Genomic DNA, 20,254 nt, shown 5'->3' with positions numbered 1-20,254 from the left:
GGTATTGTTTTTCCATTTACAGTAATATACACTACATTTTGAGGCGATATTAATGAAACTTACCATATTTTTTTTTTTACATTTTAGTGTTAAAAAAAACCTACTAATAAAATGCTTTCAAAAATGTGTAATAATAGTATTCACTGTTACGCAAAAATATATTATTAAACATTCAAACCATTTTTTTAAATAGAAATAAATAATAATAATATTTATAATTCACGGTGGCAGAGGGGTTAGTGCGTCTGCCTCACAATACGAAGGTCCTGCAGTCCTGGGTTCAAATCCAGGCTTGGGATCTTTCTGTGTGGAGTTTGCATGTTCTCCCCGTGAATGCGTGGGTTCCCTCCGGGTACTCCGGCTTCCTCCCACTTCCAAAGACATGCACCTGGGGATAGGTTGATTGGCAACACTAAATTGGCCCTAGTGTGTGAATGTGAGTGTGAATGTTGTCTGTCTATCTGTGTTGGCCCTGCGATGAAGTGGCGACTTGTCCAGGGTGTACCCCGCCTTCCGCCCGATTGTAGCTGAGATAGGCGCCAGCGCCCCCCGCGACCCCGAAAGGGAATAAGCGGTAGAAAATGGATGGATGGATGGATTATCCATCAAATTGTGCAATGTAAAAGTAGAAATAGATTTCATGGTAACATTGTGAAATTTACTGTGGTTTTTACAGCATTTTTCTCAAAATGGAAAAAAAAAACAGTACTTTTATTACTGTAATAAACTGGAATTTACAGTTGTATTTACTTGTTGATGTGTGGTTAAAAAAAAAACGGAGAAAAAAATGGCAACTCAGGTGCCAAAATGTTACTGTTATAATTTCAGTTGTTTTATATACAGTAAAAAAAAAAAAAAAATGTAAATTTTACAGTAAAATTACGGCAATTTCAACCATAAGAGCAGCAGTACTGTTTTTCAATTTACAATAATATACACTACATTTTAATTTGAAATTATTGCAACTTACCATATTTTTAAGTTATCACAAAGTTTTTGTGATACGTAACTTAGAAACAATTAGTCTAAAATCTTCCTTAACAGAAATGTTTAAACTTAATATTTATTCTACACATTTTTACAACATTAGAAAACATTAGTAAATCAAAGGCTACCCATAAGGTGAGATATCTCCTGGAAATGACTGGTATAGATGTTTGTGACCAAGTCAAAGGACACGGCAGGAGGTCTTCTTTTAATAGATTTATGACAATCTTTGGGAAGCTAGGTAAAATTTGCTGTGGTCTGGAACAACATGGCACACAAACAACTATTAGAAATTCAGCCAATGCTACAAATGAGGCGTAATGACGCAATATGTACATAAAGCTAGCCTAAATAGCATGTTAGCATTGATTAGCTGACCAAATATGCCTGATTAGCACTCGAAAAAGTCAACAAATCAAGCAATCAACCAAAGTTTACTCATATAGCCTTAAATCACAAGTGTCTCAAAGGGCTGCACAAGCCTCGGTTCGGATCCCACATCAGGGCAAGGAAAAACTCAACCCAGTGGGATGACAATGAGAAGACCGAGTGGATCCCCGTCCCCTCCCGTCGTACACGGCGGAATTTCCGCGCCTGCCGGAAGTTTCCGAAAGCGGAAACTGTCTTCGACCCAACTCTCTCCTTTGAGTCACACATTAAAAGCGTTACTAAAACGGCCTTCTTTCATCTCCGTAATATCGCTAAAATTCGCTCCATTTTGTCCACTAAAGACGCCGAGATCATTATCCATGCGTTTGTTACGCCTCGTCTCGATTACTGTAACGTATTATTGTCGGGTCTCCCCAAAGATTACAGTTGGTACAAAATGCGGCTGCTAGACTTTTGACAAGAATACTACTTACGTATAAAATACTACACCGTCTAGCTCCATCCTATCTTGCCGATTGTATTGTACCATATGTCCCGGCAAGAAATCTGCGTTCAAAAGACTCCGGCTTATTAGTGATTCCTAGAGACCAAAAAAAGTCTGCGGGCTATAGAGCGTTTTCCGTTCGGGCTCCAGTACTCTGGAATGCCCTCCCGGTAACAGTTCGAGATGCTACCTCAGTAGAAGCATTTAAGTCTCACCTGTATACTCTAGCGTTTAAATAGACCTCCTTTTTAGACCAGTTGATCTGCCGCTTCTTTTCTTTTCTCTATGTCCCCCCATCCCTTGTGGAGGGGGTCCGGTCCGATAACCATGGATGAAGTACTGGCTGTCCAGAGTCGGGACCCAGGATGGACCGCTCGCCTGTGTATCGGTTGGGGGACATCTCTACGCTGCTGATCCGCCTCCGCTTGGGATGGTTTCCTGTGGAGGGGACTCTCGCTGCTGTCTTGGATCCGCTTTGAACTGAACTCTCGCGGCTGTGTTGTAGCCACTATGGATTGAACTTTCACAGTATCATGTTGAACCCGCTCGACATCCATTGCTTTCGGTCCCCAAGAGGGGGGGTGGGGGGTTGCCCACATCTGAGGTCCTCTCCAAGGTTTCTCATAGTCAGCATTGTCACTGGCGTCCCACTGGATGTGAATTCTCTCTGCCCACTGGGTGTGAGTTTTCCTTGCCCTTTTGTGGGTTCTTCCGAGGATGTTGTAGTCGTAATGATTTGTGCAGTCCTTTGAGACATTTGTGATTTGGGGCTATATAAATAAACATTGATTGATTGATTGATTGAAACTTTTTGTGATAACTTACACATAATTATTATTCAACACATTTCCAGGAATTCCTGTTTTTTTCTAACCTTATTTCAAACCTATTTCTTCGTGCAGGGGTAGGGAACCTATGGCTCTAGAGCCAGACGTGGCTCTTTTGATAAATCTGAGCTGACATTGGTTAACAGGATAAGTAATGAATAATTCCACTTGTAATCACAGTGTTAAAAATCACATTCAAAATATAAAATATTCCCATGCATTTTTATGTTCAAGAAGTTGCGTTAATGGTAAGAAGTAATTTATTTATTATTGGTTGGTGTTGGGCTTGCCCTCCTGGGGGTTCTTCAGACCACCAAGCACCGACATGAGAGCTTGTTTTAGGGTTGAAATATTGTTGGTTTTTTTCAATTAGTCTCTCAGTTGCTTTCCAGCAATTGTCTTTTTCTCTTTCGACCTCACTCGCCCTCTGGCTCCAGCCCCAACCCCGTCTCTCCTCCTGGCTGCTGCTTATAACAGAGCGACAGGTGATTAGATAAAAAAGGCCCAGGTGGGCCTTCTACGCACCTTCTACGCCGGTCCTGGCAACATCCTGCTTTGCTGCAGGCCCGCAGGCCACGCCCCCTCCACAGTTAGCTTCAGAATAACAATGTTACTACAAAGACCTATTATACTCTGGAAATGTTGGTCTTACTTAAAAATGCACGCGTTTAGTTGTGTTCAGTGTTAAAAAAAAATATTATACGGCTCTTGGGGAAATACATTTTAAAATAGTTTGGCTTCTTGGCTCTCTCAGCCAAAAAGGTTCCCGACCCCTGTCTTGGTGCAATGACTCCTTTCACTATTGTCAACATATTGTTCGGAGAGCTTAGCATCAATTCACTTATAATTGATCGGTTTTAGGAAATTTAATGCACAACGTTGAATGGTTGCACCTCTTTGTGGACAGAGAGCCAACAAGAACTCTGTATTAAATATAAAACTCATATTGGAGACACTTGGAATGGAAATGTGTGTTAGTAGTAATGATCAAGGTTAAATGTTGTCATCTAAAATGACTACAACACACATTTGTGTTGTTGTCGTGTTGGCTATGTAAGATGACACAAAGCCTGCATGTATTTGTCACATTCATATGTGTGTGTGTCTCACACACACACACACACAGCTTGGATACAAATGTGTGTATTATTCACGAGAAGCAAGCAAGGCGCGTTGACACTCGGATCACAACAACTCTCTGTGTCATCAGCATCACGCTGGCGTTGGGAGCGCGGACTGAATGCGAATGATAACACCCAACTTTATTTATAAAACACCAAACAACCACACGGAGACAAAATGCCGTGCAGGGAATACAGACACTGCGATGAGGTGGCGACTTGTCCAGGGTGTACCCCGCCTTTCGCCCGATTGTAGCTTAGATAGGCGCCCCCCGCCACCCCAAAAGGGAATAAGCGGTAGAAAATAGATGAATGGATGGAATACAGACATACTATACTTTAGTGTAGTATACTATAGTATAGTGCAGTATTTTACTTGATTCAGTTTGCTGTCATTGTTTGTGCACTACAGGATAATACATACTTGCCAACCTTGAGACCTCCGATTTCAGGGGGCAGGTGGGCGTAGTCGGGGGTGGGGAGGGGGCGTGGTTAAGAGGGGACGAGTATAATTCACCAACTCGAGTATTTCATATATACATATATATATATATATGAAATACTTGACTTTCAATGAATTCTAGCTATATATATATATATATATATATATATATATATATATATATATATATATATAAAATAAAAAGTTGAATTTCAGACGGCACTTATCAAATACACAATAATAAAAACACAGTTGTTCTACTAACTGTACTGTGCTTGCTGGTTACGAAGAAAAAAAAAAACAACAACAACACTTACCTTTCACTATTTGAGTAAACTTTGTTCTGCCGTTTGCGTACTGGCGAGAGTCACTTGCCGTCAGGTGCCCAACACCACGTCAATCGTTGGCCAGTCAAAAAGCAACCCCATAACGCTATAGCCAACATTCACCAGGAGATGGCGACAGGCTACATAGAATCACTCTATTAAAGACGGCGTCGCCATGGCTGTAATTCTGTTCCTCTGCTTCGTCTCCTTGTGTGTGCAGTTTTTTTATTAAAATCCGTAGATTTTAATTAAAAAATATATATATATATATATGTATCTGTGGGAAAAATCCCAAGACTACTTTATCTCTACAGAACTGTTTCATGAGGGGTTCCCTCAATCATCAGGCGATTTTATATATCATCAGGAGATTATATATATATAAATAGATATATATATATATCTATATATATATATATATATATATATGTATATATATGTATATATCAATCAATCAATCAATGTTTACTTATATAGCCCTAAATCACTAGTGTCTCAAAGGGCTGCACAAACCACTAGGGGTGTGGGAAAAAATAGATTCGAATACGAATCGCAATTCTCACGTTGTGCGATTCAGAATCGATTCTCACTTTTAAAAAAATTGATTTTTAAATTTGTATTTATATATTTATTTTTTTGATTTTTATTGTTGTTGTTATCAATCCAACAAAACAATACACAGCAATACCATAACAATGCAATCCAATTCCAAAACCAAACCTTTTTATATAACAGGAAAGCGGACGTGAAAACAGGCTGTCCCCACTCATGTCCGCATGGAGCTGGAGGGGGCGTGAATTTCGGGAGACTTTCGGGGGAAAATTTCTTCCGGGAGGTTTTCGGGAGAGGCGCTAAATTCGGGAGTCTCCCGGAAAATCCGGGAGGGTTGGCAAGTATGGGGTCGTAATATATTCTATTTGTCTATTTTTTCAATTTACATTACAAAAGCAGTGAAGTAATGGTAAATAAAAATAGAATACAATGATTTGCAAATCCCTTTCAACTTATATTCAATTGAATAGACCGCAGAGTTCACACTGGAAAACGTTAATTTTTTTTTGCAAATATTAGCTCATTTGGAATTTGATGCCTGCAACATGTTTCCAAAAAAAAGCTAGCACAAGTGGCAAAAAAGACTGAGCGAGTTGAGGAATGCTCATCAAACACTTATTAGGAACATCACACAGGTGAACAGGCTAATTGGGAACAGGTGGGTGCCCTGATTGGGTATAAAAGCATGTTGGCTTTAGGTACTCATATCAAAGTAGGATTTTTCACATATCGCATTCACTTTTACCATAATTATCTTTTATACAACTGTATTGTTCAATGGTACTTAAGTATATTATAGCAGTGCTTTTCAAAAAACTGAAAATAAGTCACAATAATAGTTATAAGTACGCATGATTGGTTATGATTTAAATTCGACATTTTATTATCTACTGAGTTTCATTTTTTAGCGATTTCTGCTGATGGTGTGCCTCTGGTTTTTTTCAAAGAAAAAATGCATTTTTTTTTTTTTTACTGATATTTCCATAGCTTGTGTATACCAGTCCGTATGAAACTGCATTTACTTTAGATCAGTGTTTTTTCAACCACTGTGTCGCGGCACACTAGTGTGCCATGAGATACTGTCTGGTGTGCCGTGGGAGATGATCTAATTTCACCTATTTGGGTTAAAAATATTTTGGGAAAAACAGTAATTATAGTCAACAAATGATCGTTTGTTGTTGAGTGTCGGTGCTGTCTCGAGCTTGGCAGAGTAACCATGTAAAGTACTCTTCCATATCAGTAGGTGGCAGCCGGTAGCTAATTGCTTTGTAGATGTCGTAAACAGCGGAAGGCAGGGTGCAGGTAAAAAGGTGTCCAATGCTTAAACCAGATATAAATAAAAGGTGAGGGCCCCTAAGAAAAGGCATTGAAGCTTAGGGAAGGCTATGTAGAATGAAACAAAAACTGAACTGGCTACAAAGGGAAAAAAAACAGAATGCTGGACGACAGCAAAGACTGTGGAGTAAAGAAGACGACCACAATGTACATCCGAACATGACAATCAACAATGTCCCCAAAAGGAAGGATGAAAACAACTGAAATATTCTTGATTGGTAAAACAAAGTAGCTTTCACTGCTATGCTGATGACACCCAACTCTACATGCCCCTAAAGCTGACCAACACGCCGGACTGTAGTCAGTTGGAAGCGTGTCTTAATGAAATCAAACAATGGATGTCCGCTAATTTTTTGCAACTTAACGCCCAAAAAAACGGAAATGCTGATTATCGGTCCTGCTAGACACCGACCTCTATTTGATAATACAACTTTAACATTTGACAACCAAATAATAAAACAAGGTGACTTGGTAAAAAATCTGGGTATTATCTTCGACCCAACTCTCTCCTTTGAGTCACACATTAAAAGCGTTACTAAAACGGCCTTCTTTCATCTCCGTAATATCGCTAAAATTCGCTCCATTTTGTCCACTAAAGACGCCGAGATCATTATCCATGCGTTTTGTTACGCCTCGTCTCGATTACTGTAACGTATTATTTTCGGGTCTCCCCAAGTCTAGCATTAAAAGATTACAGTTGGTACAAAATGCGGCTGCTAGACTTTTGACAAGAACAAGAAAGTTTGATCATATTACGCCTGTACTGGCTCACCTGCACTGGCTTCTTGTGCACTTAAGATGTGACTTTAAGGTTTTACTACTTACGTATAAAATACTACACGGTCTAGCTCCATCCTATCTTGCCGATTGTATTGTACCATATGTCCCGGCAAGAAATCTGCGTTCAAAAGACTCTGGCTTATTAGTGATTCCTAAAGCCCAAAAAAAGTCTGCGGGCTATAGAACGTTTTCCGTTCGGGCTCCAGTACTCTGGAATGCCCTCCCGGTAACAGTTCGAGATGCTACCTCAGTAGAAGCATTTGAGTCTCACCTTAAAACTCATCTGTATACTCTAGCCTTTAAATAGACCTCCTTTTTAGACCAGTTGATCTGCCGCTTCTTTTCTTTTTTCTCCTATGGGAGGGGGTCCGGTCCGATGACCATGGATGAAGTACTGGCTGTCCAGAGTCGAGACCCAGGATGGACCGCTCGTCGGGACCCAGGATGGACCGCTCGCCTGTGTATCGGTTGGGGGACATCTCTACGCTGCTGATCCGACTCCGCTTGAGATGGTTTCCTGTGGACGGGACTCTCGCTGCTGTCTTGGATCCGCTTTGAACTGAACTCTCGCGGCTGTGTTGGAGCCACTATGGATTGAACTTTCACAGTATCATGTTAGACCCGCTCGACATCCATTGCTTTCGGTCCCCTAGAGAGGGGGGGTTGCCCACATCTGAGGTCCTCTCCAAGGTTTCTCATAGTCAGCATTGTCACTGGCGTCCCACTGGATGTGAATTCTCCCTGCCCACTGGGTGTGAGTTTTCCTTGCCCTTTTGTGGGTTCTTCCGAGGATGTCGTTGTCGTAATGATTTGTGCAGTCCTTTGAGACATTTGTGATTTGGGGCTATATGAATAAACATTGATTGATTGATGATAGATGCGGGAAGTATCGCTCAAGGGGAGACATGAAACCGCTACAGGAAAATACCACAAAAAAAAAGACAAAAAGCCACCAAAATAGGAGCGGAAGACAAGAACTAAAACGCGAGGGAAAACACCAAACAACTCAAAATACGTCACGACAATAGTTATAGCGATGCATGGCTGGTTATGATTTAAATTCGACTTTTTATTGTCAACCGAGTTTCATCTTTTTTATCGATTTCTGCTGGTAGTGTGCCTCTGGATTTTTTTCAAAGAAAAAAATTCATTTTTTTTTCAACTGATATCATTTCTATAATTTGTGTATACCAGTCAGTATGAAACTGCATTTAATTTAGATAATAACGAGTCGTATATTGGGAAATGGGATCCATTATTTTTATATAGAAATATGTGTGTGTGTGTGTATATATATATATATATATATATATATATATATATATGTATATGTACGTATGTATGTATATGTATGTATGTATATATATATGTATATATATGTATATGTATATATATATGTATATATATGTGTATGTATATATATGTATATATATATATATATATATATATATATATATATATATATATGTATATATATATATGTATATGTATATATATATGTATATGTATATATATATATACACAGTATGTGGATAAGCGATAGAAAATGGATGGATGTGTGTGTCTGTGTGTGTGTGTGTGTGTGTGTGTGTGTGTGTGTGTGTGTGTGTGTGTGTGTGTGTGTGTGTGTGTGTGTGTATATGTTGTGGTTTGTGCAGCCCTTTGAGACACTAGTGATTTAGGGCTATATAAGTAAACATTGATTGATTGATTGATTATTTTAATGTGTTTTAAATATTAAACTAACTTAAAATAAGACTTTTTTTTTTTAATCTTTGTGTAAAATATTGGACACAATGTGTTGTCAAGCTTATGAGATGAGATGAAAGTGTAAGCCACTTGTTAATTTATTTATTTATTTATTTTTTAATGGCTGTGATGAGAATGCAATAAGGGATTCCTAATCACTGCTATGTGGGAATTATTATTAATATTGATATGATTGTTGATATTATTAATTTTTAGTCCGACCGGTCAGAGGCTACGGGGAAGACTCAGGACAAGTTGGGAAGATCTCTTCCCCCGGGAAGAGCTGGACGAAGTGGCTGGGGAGTGGGAAGTCTGGGCTTCCCTGCTTAGGCTGCTGCCCCCGCGACCCGGCCTCGAATAAGCGGAAGAAGATGGATACTTTTGGATTGTTTTGTCTTATGTTTGTGTGTCCTCTCCATTGCTTTGTTGATTGCTATTCTGAATGTTGCTGGGCCGGCTTTGGAATTGTATCATTATGGTATTATAGTGTATTATTTTGTTGGATTTACTAATAAATAGGCAGCACGGTGGAACAGGGGTTAGTGCGGGATCCTCCAAAAACATGCACCTGGGGATAGGTTGATTGGCAACACAAAATGTTCCCTAGTGTCAGGTTCAAACACTGGTGACATCTATTAAAAAAAGATAAGAAGCGAAGAATTAAGCAGAGACAGAATGCAATTCGGCTCAATTTGAGGAGAGACGCCCGGACACTCTCAGCACGCTCTGGCGAAAGATTGTATAACTCAGGGGTCGAGAACCTTTTTGGCTGAGAGAGCCAAGAAGCCAAATATTTTAAAATGTATTTCCGTAAGAGCCGTAAAATATTTGTTTTAAACCTGAACACAACTAAACACGTGCATTTTTAAGTAAGACTAACATTTCTAGAGTATAATAGGTCTCGTATTCTTTGTGATAACATTGTTATTCTGAAGCTAACTGTGGAGGGGGCGTGGCCAGTGTTGCCAGGGCCGGCCTCGAAATCAGCGACAGGTGCGTAGACGGCCCACCTGGGCCTTGTTACCTAATCACCTGTCGCTCTGTTATAAGCAGCAGCCAGGAGGGGAGACGGGGTTGGGGCTGGAGCCAGAGCGCGAGCGAGAACGAAAGGAAACAATTCAATTGCCAGAAAGCAACTGAGAGACTTATTGAAAAATGAAACAATACTATAACCCTGAAACAGGGTCTCATGTCGGTTCTTGGCGGTCTGAAGAACCCCCAGGAGGGCAAGCCCCACAATAACCAATAATAAATAAATAACTTCTTACCATCACCGCAACGGTAGAAAACGGATGGATGGATTAAAAATGCACGAGCATGTTTTCGATTTTGAACATTTTTTAACACTGATTACAAGTGGAATTATTCATTATTTATCATGTTAAGCAGAGTCAGCTGAAATTTACCTGAGAGCCAGATGCAGTCATCAAAAGAGCCACATCTGGCTCCCGAGCCATAGGTTCCCAACCCCTGGTATAACTCCTCCTTTATTCAGACTTTTCTCAGACCACATGTCAACAGCTGCTTCCAAAGGGACGGGTCGTAAACAGTTGACAGAAAAGCTCGTAAAACAGTTCAAGTCTAGTGCTGCTTCCTCTTCGCTTTTGTAGTTCTTGGGTCAGACAATATATTTCTGTTGATTACAATACATGAAAGAAGCAGGAACACCTTCATGTTGCTTCCCCCCTACTTAGTTGTGTTTTACAAGCCTTCTTCTTGGTAGGTTCAAAGACGGCTTTCGGTCTTCTCGCTGGGAACTCATTTCAACACAAAGTTTTTGTGATAACTTAGAAACTATTTTTTTAACAGCTAGTGTGTGAATGTGAGGGTGAATGTTGTCTGTCTATCTATGTTAGCCCTGCGATGAGGTGTTGACTTGTCCAGGGTGTACCCCGCCTTCTGCCCGAATGCATCTGAGATAGGCTCCAGCACCCCTCGAGATCCCAAAAGGGACAAGCGGTAGAAAGTGGATAAATGATGGGGAGAGTGGTGGTTCAATCCCCACCTTCTACCATCCTAGTCACGTCCGTTGTGTCCTTGAGGAAAACACTTCACCCTTGCTCCTGATGGGTCCTGGTTAGCGCCTTGCATGGCAGCTCCCTCCATCAGTGTGTGAATGTGTGTGTGAATGGGTGAATGTGGAAATAATGTCAAAGCGCTTTGAGTTCCTTAAAAAATGGTAGAAAAGCACTATAAATCCTTTTCAACCCATATTCAGTTGAATATGCTACAAAGACAACATATTTGATGTTTAAACTTAAAAACATTTTTTTTTGCAAATAATCATTAACTTTAGAATGTGATGCCAGCAACACGTGACAAAGAAGTTGGGAAAGGTGGCAATGAATACTGATAAAGTTGAGGAATGCTCATCAAACACTTATATGGAACATCCCACAGGTGTGCAGGCTAATTGGGAACAGGTGGGTGCCATGATTGGTTATAAAAACATGCTAAGTAATTCACAAACAAGGATGGGGCGAGGGTCACCAATTTGTAAGCAAATTGTCGAACAGTTTTAGAACAACATTTCTCAACGAGCTATTGCAAGGAATTTAGGGATTTTACCATCTACGGTCCGTAAAAATCATCAAAAGGTTCAGAGAATCTGGAGAAATCACTGCACGTAAGCGATGATATTACGGACCTTTGAACCCTCAGGCGGTACTGCAACAAAAACCAACAATGTGTAAAGGATATCGCCACATGGGCTCACCAACACTTCATAAAACCACTGTCAGTAACTACAGTTGGTCGCTACATCTGCAAGTGCAAGTTAAAGCTTTACTATGCAAAGCTAAACCCATTTATCAACAACACCCAGGAACGCCGTCGGCTTCTCCGGGCCCGAGATCACCTAAGATGGACTGATGCAAAGTGGAAAAGTGTTCTCTGGTCTGACGAGTCCACATTTCAAATTATATTTGGAAACTGTGGACGTGGTGTCCTCCGGAACGAAGAGGAAAATAACCATCCGGATTGTTATAGGCACAAAGTTCAAAAGCCAGCATCTGTGATGGTATGGGGGTGTATTAGTGCCCAAGGCATGGGTAACTTACACATCTGTGAAGGCACCATTAATGCTGAAAAGTCCATACAGGTTTTGCAGCAACATATGTTGTTATCATATTTCAGTAAAACAATGCCAAGTACTTTATGAAGCGTAAAATACGACAACAAGACCCCGGACTGTTGAACAACTTAAGCTGTACGTCAAGCAAGAATGGTAAAGAATTCCACTTTCAAAGCTTCAATAATTAGTTTCCTCAGTTCCCAAACGTTTATTGAGTGTTGTTAAAAGAAAAGGTGATGTAACACAGTGGTGAACATCCCCTTTCCCAACTACCTTGGCACGTGTTGCAGCCATGAAGTTCTAAGTTAAAAGGTGGCGACTTGTCCAGACTTGTCCTCCCGCTCGATTGTAGCTGAGATAAGCACCAGCGCCCCCTGATACCCCAAAAGGAAATAAGTGGTGGTAAATGGATGGATTATTTGCACAAAAAAAAAAAAAGTTAATGTGTTTGAACATCAAATATCTTGTCTTTGTAGTGCATTCAATTGAATATCGGTTGAAAAGGATTTGCAAATCATAGTATTCCGTTTATATTTACATCTAACATAATTTCCCAACTCATATGGAAACAGGGTTTGTACAACCCATTTACCATTAATAAATAAATGCAAAATAAAAATGAAAAAAAAAATGCGCCTTGGCTCAAACAAGGTTGAAAAACACTGTATTATAGTATTCAAAACCCTAAAGATAATAACGTTCCATCATTTTATTTTCCGTTTTGTGTGTGCATACTAGAGATGCGCGGATAGGCAATTATACCATCCGCAACCGCATCACCAAAGTCGTCACCCACCCGCCGTCCACCCGAACCAACATTATATCAGAACCGTACCCGCTCGCCAACCGCCCGCTGAAATACATCAGAGGTCGGCCGCCTTTACCACTCACAGAGCTATTTAAACCTGTTTCACAAGAGTAATGAAGACAATTGGAGTCGCTATCATTCTCGCGACTATCCAATAATTTGCTGCCACCGGGGTGTATAAAATAGTCAGGAAGTATCATGAATACAAAGGATTCTGGGTATTTGTTGTGTTGTGTTACTGTGAGGATGATCTCCCGAAATGTGTTTGTCGTTCTTAATTGGTGTGGCTTCACAGCGTGGTGCATATTACTAAGAGTGTTAAAATTGTTCATATCACAACCATTAATGTACTCTGTGTCACCCAGTATGCCCTGCAGTCGCGTGCGTGTTGCCACGGAAGCCACACACAACATGATGCTGGACTGACAAGCAGATCGTACATGTTGTAGAAGACGACAAAAACATTGTCCTCATAGCGAGCCCTAATAAATATTATTTGGGTGACTGCCGGCGGTTATTCAAGAGAATAATAGCGTCTCCTATTTACTTCTTCGCTTTGTGACACGGGTCCTAAATGGCTCTTTGAATGGCAAAGGATACCAATCCCAGAACCATGTATATCAAATATTTCCTGATGGTTCAACCGCCACCCGGCCGAATCTAATTAAAATCTATTTTTTCGTCATGTCAACCGCCCGACCCGCGGTTTATCCGCAAACCTCATATCTCTAGTGCAGGGGTGCCCACACTTTTTCTGCAGGCGAGCTACTTTTCAATTGACCAACTCGAGGGGATCTACCTCATTTATATATATCATTTATATTTATTTATTTATGAAAGAGACATTTTTGTAAACAAGTTAAATGTGTTTAATGATAATACAAGCATGTGTAACACATATAGATGTCTTTCTTTCACGAAGACAAGAATATAAGTTGGTGTATTACCTGACTCTGATGACTTGCATTGATTGGAATCAGACAGTAATGATGCCCACATTTTTAAATGGAGGAGAAAAAAAAGGTGTCCTTTCTGTACAATACCACATGAAAGTGGTTGGTTTTTGGCATCTAATTCATCCAACTTCCATACACTTTACAAGAAAAACATTGGCGGCAAATTCCGTAGCTTGCTTGATTGACATTCACGGCACCCGAGGGTCTTGTGAGATGACGCTGGCTGCTGCCAGTTCATTATTATGAAAAAATGACAGAGAGGAAGGCGAGAAACACTTTTTATTTCAACAGACTCTCGCGCCGTCCCTTCCGTCAAAACTCTAAAGGCCGACTGCACATTTCCTATCTTCACAATAAAAGCCCTGCTTCATGCTGCCTGCGCTAACAAAATAAGAGTCTCGGAAAGCTGGCGTGCACAAGTGATGTGCACGCCAGCTTTCTGAGGGATCGCTTCTGCACGCCAGTTTTCCGAGACTCTGTATTTAGTTAGCGCAGGCAGCATGAAGCAGGGCTTTTATTGTGAAGACAGGAAATGTGCAGTCGGCCTTTTAGAGTTTTGACGGAAGGTACAGCGCGAGAGTCTGTTGAAATAAAAAGTGTTTCTTGCCTTCCTCTCGGTCATATTTTCATAATAATGATCTTGCAGCAGCCAGCGTCATCTCACAAGACCCTCCGGTACCGTGAATGTCATTTAAGTGACGTCTTGGTGAAGATTGATGATCACTAATTTTTAGGTCTATTTTTTTTTAAAAGCCTGGCTGGAGATCGACTGACACACCCCCCAGGTCGACTGGTAGCTCGCAATCGACGTAATGGGCACCCCTGCTCCAGTGCATACAATTGTCAAACATACACTTGCGATTGTAAGTTATGTTTTTCTGCGTGTTCTTGAACGCACCACCAAACCAGCTCCACCCACCTGTTGCAGTACCGGGGGTCACGCCTCCTCACTGCCGCCTTCCCTCTCTGCTCAGCAGCCGGTGTCCGTCCAGCCTCGGCTCACTCCCCCGGCGGCTCGTCCCACAAGAAACATGTCTGCGAACAAGGTGATAGTTTACGGCGGGAGAGGAGCGCTGGGCTCCAAGTGTGTCCAGCATTTCAAGTCCGAAGGATGGGTGAGTGGGAACGCGTGTTAGCAGCGAGCTAACATCTAGCCGGCTAGTTAGCTTCTATTTTGAACGCGTTCTTCTGGGTTTGGATTCAAAATGTTGAATTAAAGTATGTTTTATTTTCAAACCCACCAGTGGGTCGCCAGCGTTGACATGGCTGCCAACGAGGAGGCGAACGAGAACGTGATTGTCAAGTCGGCAGACTCCTTCTGCGAGCAGGCTGGTCAGGTGAGTAGTGACAGAAACGCTAATAAAAGCTACTAAGATGAGTAATAATCAATTGTTGTTAAAAATATGGCGCTACTAACAAAAAGTGTGGGAAAAAAAACACGGTTGAGATTGTGTACTGATGAGTGATTTAGCTTTGGTGGTGCGTTCAAGTGTAACTCAACGCTCGAAACTATTTGCCCATTGCGCCTGTTGCGTTCAAGTCACATGCGGGAAAATCACGTGCTTGGCTTTAGCAAAAAGCTCTATTTATTGTCAAATCTGCAATGGCCATGTTGACTCTATCCATCCATCCATTTTTATACCGCTTGCCCCGTTCGGGGTGGCGGGGGGATGCTGGGGCATATCTCAGCTGCATTCGGGCGGTAGGCGGGGTACACCCTGGACAAAGTTGCCACCTCATCGCCATATTGATTAAAACTCCAAATAGGGCTGGGTAATATATCGATATACTCGATTTCTTGCGGGTTTGTCTCTGTGCGATATAGAAAATGATGTACTATATCGGGATATTCGAGTATACGTATATATATATATATATATATATATATATATATATATATATATATATATATATCTCATCAATCAATCAATCAATCAATGTTTACTTATATAGCCCTAAATCACTAGTGTCTCAAAGGTCTGCAAAAACCACAACACAAACCACTACAACATCCTCGGTAGGCCCACATAAGGGCAAGGAAAACTCACACCCAGTGGGACGTCGGTGACAATGATGACTATGAGAACCTTGGAGAGGAGGAAAGCAATGGATGTCGAGCGGGTCTAACATGATACTGTGAAAGTTCAATCCATAATGGATCCAACACAGTCGCAAAAGTCCAGTCCAAAGTGGATCCACCACAGCAGCGAGAGTCCCGTTCACAGCGGAGCCAGCAGGGAAACCTCCCAAGCGGAGGCGGATCAGCAGCGCAGAGATGTCCCCAGCCGATACACAGGCGAGCAGTACATGGCCACCGGATCGGACCGGACCCCCGCCACAAGGGAGAGTGGGACATAAGAGAAAAAAGAAAAGAAACGGCAGATCAACTGGTCTAAAAAGGGAGTCTATTTAAAGGCTACAGTATACAAATGAGTTATATATATATATGTATATATATATATATATATGTATGTATGTGTGGGAAAAATCACAAGACTACTTCATCTCTACAGAACTGTTTCATGAAACAGTTCTGTAGAGATGAAGTAGTCTTGTGATTTTACCCACACATACATATATTGCGCTCTACCACGGTATCGAGCACTATTTTCTGGATAATCTAATTAATATATATATATATATATATATATATATATATATATATATATATATATATATATATATATATATATATATATGTAGGTGTGGGAAAAATCACAAGACTACTTCATCTCTACAGAACTGTTTCATGAGGGGTTCCCTCAATCATCAGATTATATATATATATATATATATATATATATATATATATATGTATATATATATATATATATATATATATTAGGGGTGTGGGGGAAAAAATTGATCCGAATACGAATCGCAATTCTCACGTTGTGCGTGTTTTTCTTGTATTTTGAATCCGAGCTAAAGTTCACAAATTGAAAAGTTTGCAAATGGAGGTGTTTCTAAAATCGAGGCTCCACTGTCTTGTAAAGCATTTAGGTACAAATACATTTTTATGCAAACAAAATATTTATCCTGTGTTGATAGTCATTTTCAACCAGCTTGAGTCAAATTCACGAAATTATTCAAAGATGACATTTTAAGTCAAAGTATCGGTATCCATGTCGGAGATACTAGACCTTGTATTTTACGTGGTATTGGATCAATAAAATGCTTCTTACAGTCGAACACATTTTAGATTCAGTTTTACACATTAAGAAAAAAATTAAGCGATAAAAGTATTGTACTTAGTAAACTACTTTTGGTGAGACAGCAATCTTTGCCGCATTCATAGCATCCATAGCTGCAGATAGCGCTTTAATAATAATAATATATTTTATTTGTAAAAAGCACTTTACGTTGAGCAAACAACCTCAAAGTTCCACAGTGTAAAAAATAGTAATAATAAAAATAAATGAAATATAAAACTAGAAACAGCCCAAAGGCTACAACCAGCATGCATGTCTATAAAAAGGCTTTTTTTTTAAAAAGATGGGTTTTTAAGCCTTTTTTAAAAGCATCCACAGTCTGTGGTGCCCTCAGGTGGTCAGGGAGAGCGTTCCACAGACTGGAAGCAGCGGAGCAGAAAGCCCGGTCTCCTATTGTTCGAAGCTTTGTCCGTGGAGGTTGGAGGAGGTTAGCCTGTATGGAGCGGAGGTGTCGTGTGGAGGATTTGGGGGTGAGCAGTTCCTTGAGGTAGAGGGGGGCATTTCCATGGAGGCACTGGTGAGTTAGTAGGGAGATTTTGAATTCAATCCTGAATGGAACAGGAAGCTTTCACCCTTTTTATATATAAGTTACCTTTAATGGATAGTGGTGTTTATTTTACAAGGTGTGCATACGGAAAACAACCCTGAAGAATGCTTTAAAGTACCAGTAGAGTGGAAAAGCAAGTTGCTTCTATATTGAAGCTATTATCATATTTATCTGATTCATGACACCCAAAGACTTGCAAAGTTTGCGAATAAATGGATATTATCAAAGTAGTATCAACCTCAGGGAGATTCCCGAGCCATTTTGAGTGATAATTAGCAAGACAGTCACGTGATCTGTGACGTAGCGTTCAGAACCACAAATCCCTTGCCCATCAACACCAATGTTAATCAAGCAGACTTTTTAGGAGCCAACAACGATTACTTTTGGGAAAAATCATGATCCACAACCTTATATTTTTGAGCCCGAACACATAGGATGAGAAATAAGTTTTAGAAGCCAAGTGCTAAACAGCTGCAGCTTTATTAAACATTTATAGCATCATGCAGCATTATTAGGTGCTACACATAAAAACTAACCATAATAAAATAAACATTTATTGCACAATTCCCTTGGCTTGTCCAGGGTGTACACCGCCTTCCGCCCGATTGTAGCTGAGATAGGCTCCAGCACTCCCCGCGACCTCGAAGGGAATAAGCGGTCGAAAATGGATGGATGGTTGGATGGATGCACAATTTCCAGTATCGCTGGGATGCCGAACGACAGGATTTCGTTTCGATGAAGATTCAATCACAACCTTCACAAAGGTTTGAAAAAAAAAAGGTGCCGCAACAAGCGTCTTTTTGTGTCTTTTTCACCATCTTGGGGGATGTGAAAGTAGACCAAGTCCGTCTGCGTAGGCACTTATAATAATAATATCACTCAAATGTGGTTAATTTGGCATGTAAATGGAGTATTGCTAGCGGTTTCTAGATATTTTTAGAGAGACTATACTGAGGCCCCTTCATCTATTGACTCAATTGTTAGCTTTTTTATTTAAGATTTCTAATGCATAAAAAAGCCAAATATATATGTTCTTGTTGTACATAAGGATTGTGAATGATAAACAGCACACGTCTTTTCAATTGTTGGATAATTCCAGGATGACTGGTCTGATAGTATGGTCAGAGTGCAGAAGTGTTACTACAGTGACGTAGAATCCACGGAAATCGTCAAACACATTCGGAGCCGAATATTCAAAATGGCCGACTGAATTTGTGGCATTTCGTAATGTTTAGATGGTATTTTCACATACTTTGCGGATTGTAAATACTATTGGGTATGGTTTAATGCAGGGGTGTCAAACTCATTTTATCCCAGGGGCCGCATGGAGGAAAATCTAGTCCCACGCTGGCCAGACTAGTACAATCATGGCATGATAACTTAAAAATAAGGAAAACTTAAAAAAAAATGTTTCTTTAGCCAAAAATAGAACAAGCATATTCGGAAAATCTACACAAGACAAAAAAAATCCTCTTGGTAAACACTTCAAATTAGTGGAAAATTCTGAGGGGAAAAAAATGGTGACTTTTCCAAACCACCAGGAACATTAGACTCTGTGTCATTGTTTTTACAAAGCTATTTAACTTTAAGCACTTACTGTTTAGCGGTACATTAAAGACGTGTTTGGAAAAGTGTTTCCCCAAATAGCTATATTGGTGACATTCACAACTGCCACAACACTTTAATTTACCATCATTCAAATATTACAATTATAATATATCCAAAACAATGATCAAAATGACACCATAATAGCTGGATTAAAAGGTAACAAACGTAACCAATGTGAATATGGTAGATTTAATCATAAAATAGAACAAATGTAGAAACACACATTTTCACAATGGAGTTCAGGGTGCACCGTCAACAAATTGCGAGCGCAGCATGGATATCTAACTACAAAGATGATAAACATGTTGACTTTGCGTTTTGTCGTTTTTATATGTTTAGTGGATAATTTAAAAAAAAAAGGTGCTTTGGTACCGCATTTATCTGTCGCCAGCCACAATCGACGCTGATTGGAGTAACAGCAGCCAATCCAGAGGGTGCTTAAAGTCACCTTTTTAACAGCGACGTGGGTTACACTCGAATTGCTATTGCGACATCCAGTGGACACATTTAGAATAGCAGTTTCTTTCATCATAAAATTGCAGCTCATGTTATACTTAAACTTATTTTGCAGGCCTAAAACCGTCCCCTGTTCGTACGTTTGACACCCCCCAGTTGACCATAATTGACCATATAAAGTCAACTTGTTTTTCCATTTTACTGCCACTTTAACACTCTTCTCCTTTTACCTTTTTTTTTTTTTTTTTTTAAACATACTTGCTGCTCTCTAATAGGAAGATGAACGACAAAATCCTCACAGGTTATAATTTTCACTCTTTGACTCTTTCTGTTGCAACTCAAAAGTCCCCAAGTTAAAAGTTGTGACAAACTGAATATAAATATGACATAAAAAGACAACACGAGTAATTATTTTTTTGTTATCGGCCCATTGATGCTCTAACATTTTTTACTATCGTTAACACAAGCGGGTTAAGATGCCGCGTGACCGCAGACATCAGCTGATGCAGATTATCCTTTCATAAGGGGAAAAAAAGGGACTAATCCTATTTTTATCACTAGAGGACATGATTTGTTTTTCCAGTGCCCTCTAATTGTAATT

General features: G+C 40.1%; 1 protein-coding gene across 6 annotated transcripts in view; it reads left to right on the top strand.

The window, feature by feature from the left end:
* Positions 1-20,254, top strand: part of qdpra (quinoid dihydropteridine reductase a) — a 152,745-nt gene that overhangs the window by 94,658 nt on the left and 37,833 nt on the right. For 2 of the 6 annotated variants that reach the window (XM_061891742.1, XM_061891743.1), the window contains 2 exons: positions 14,808-14,945; positions 15,075-15,167. In XM_061891742.1, the coding sequence (XP_061747726.1) occupies positions 14,862-14,945; positions 15,075-15,167 (177 nt within the window). In that variant the 5' untranslated portion in view covers positions 14,808-14,861. Of the gene's footprint in view, positions 1-14,627; positions 14,694-14,739; positions 14,946-15,074; positions 15,168-20,254 lie in introns of those variants that run through there. The other 4 variants (XM_061891741.1, XM_061891740.1, XM_061891737.1 and 1 more) reach the window with 4 other exon arrangements.

The sequence above is a fragment of the Nerophis ophidion genome, linkage group LG29 (genome assembly GCF_033978795.1).
Source record: "Nerophis ophidion isolate RoL-2023_Sa linkage group LG29, RoL_Noph_v1.0, whole genome shotgun sequence".
In the NCBI taxonomy this organism is placed as follows: Eukaryota; Metazoa; Chordata; class Actinopteri; order Syngnathiformes; family Syngnathidae; genus Nerophis; species Nerophis ophidion.
This window is presented reverse-complemented; position numbering and strand designations above follow the sequence as displayed.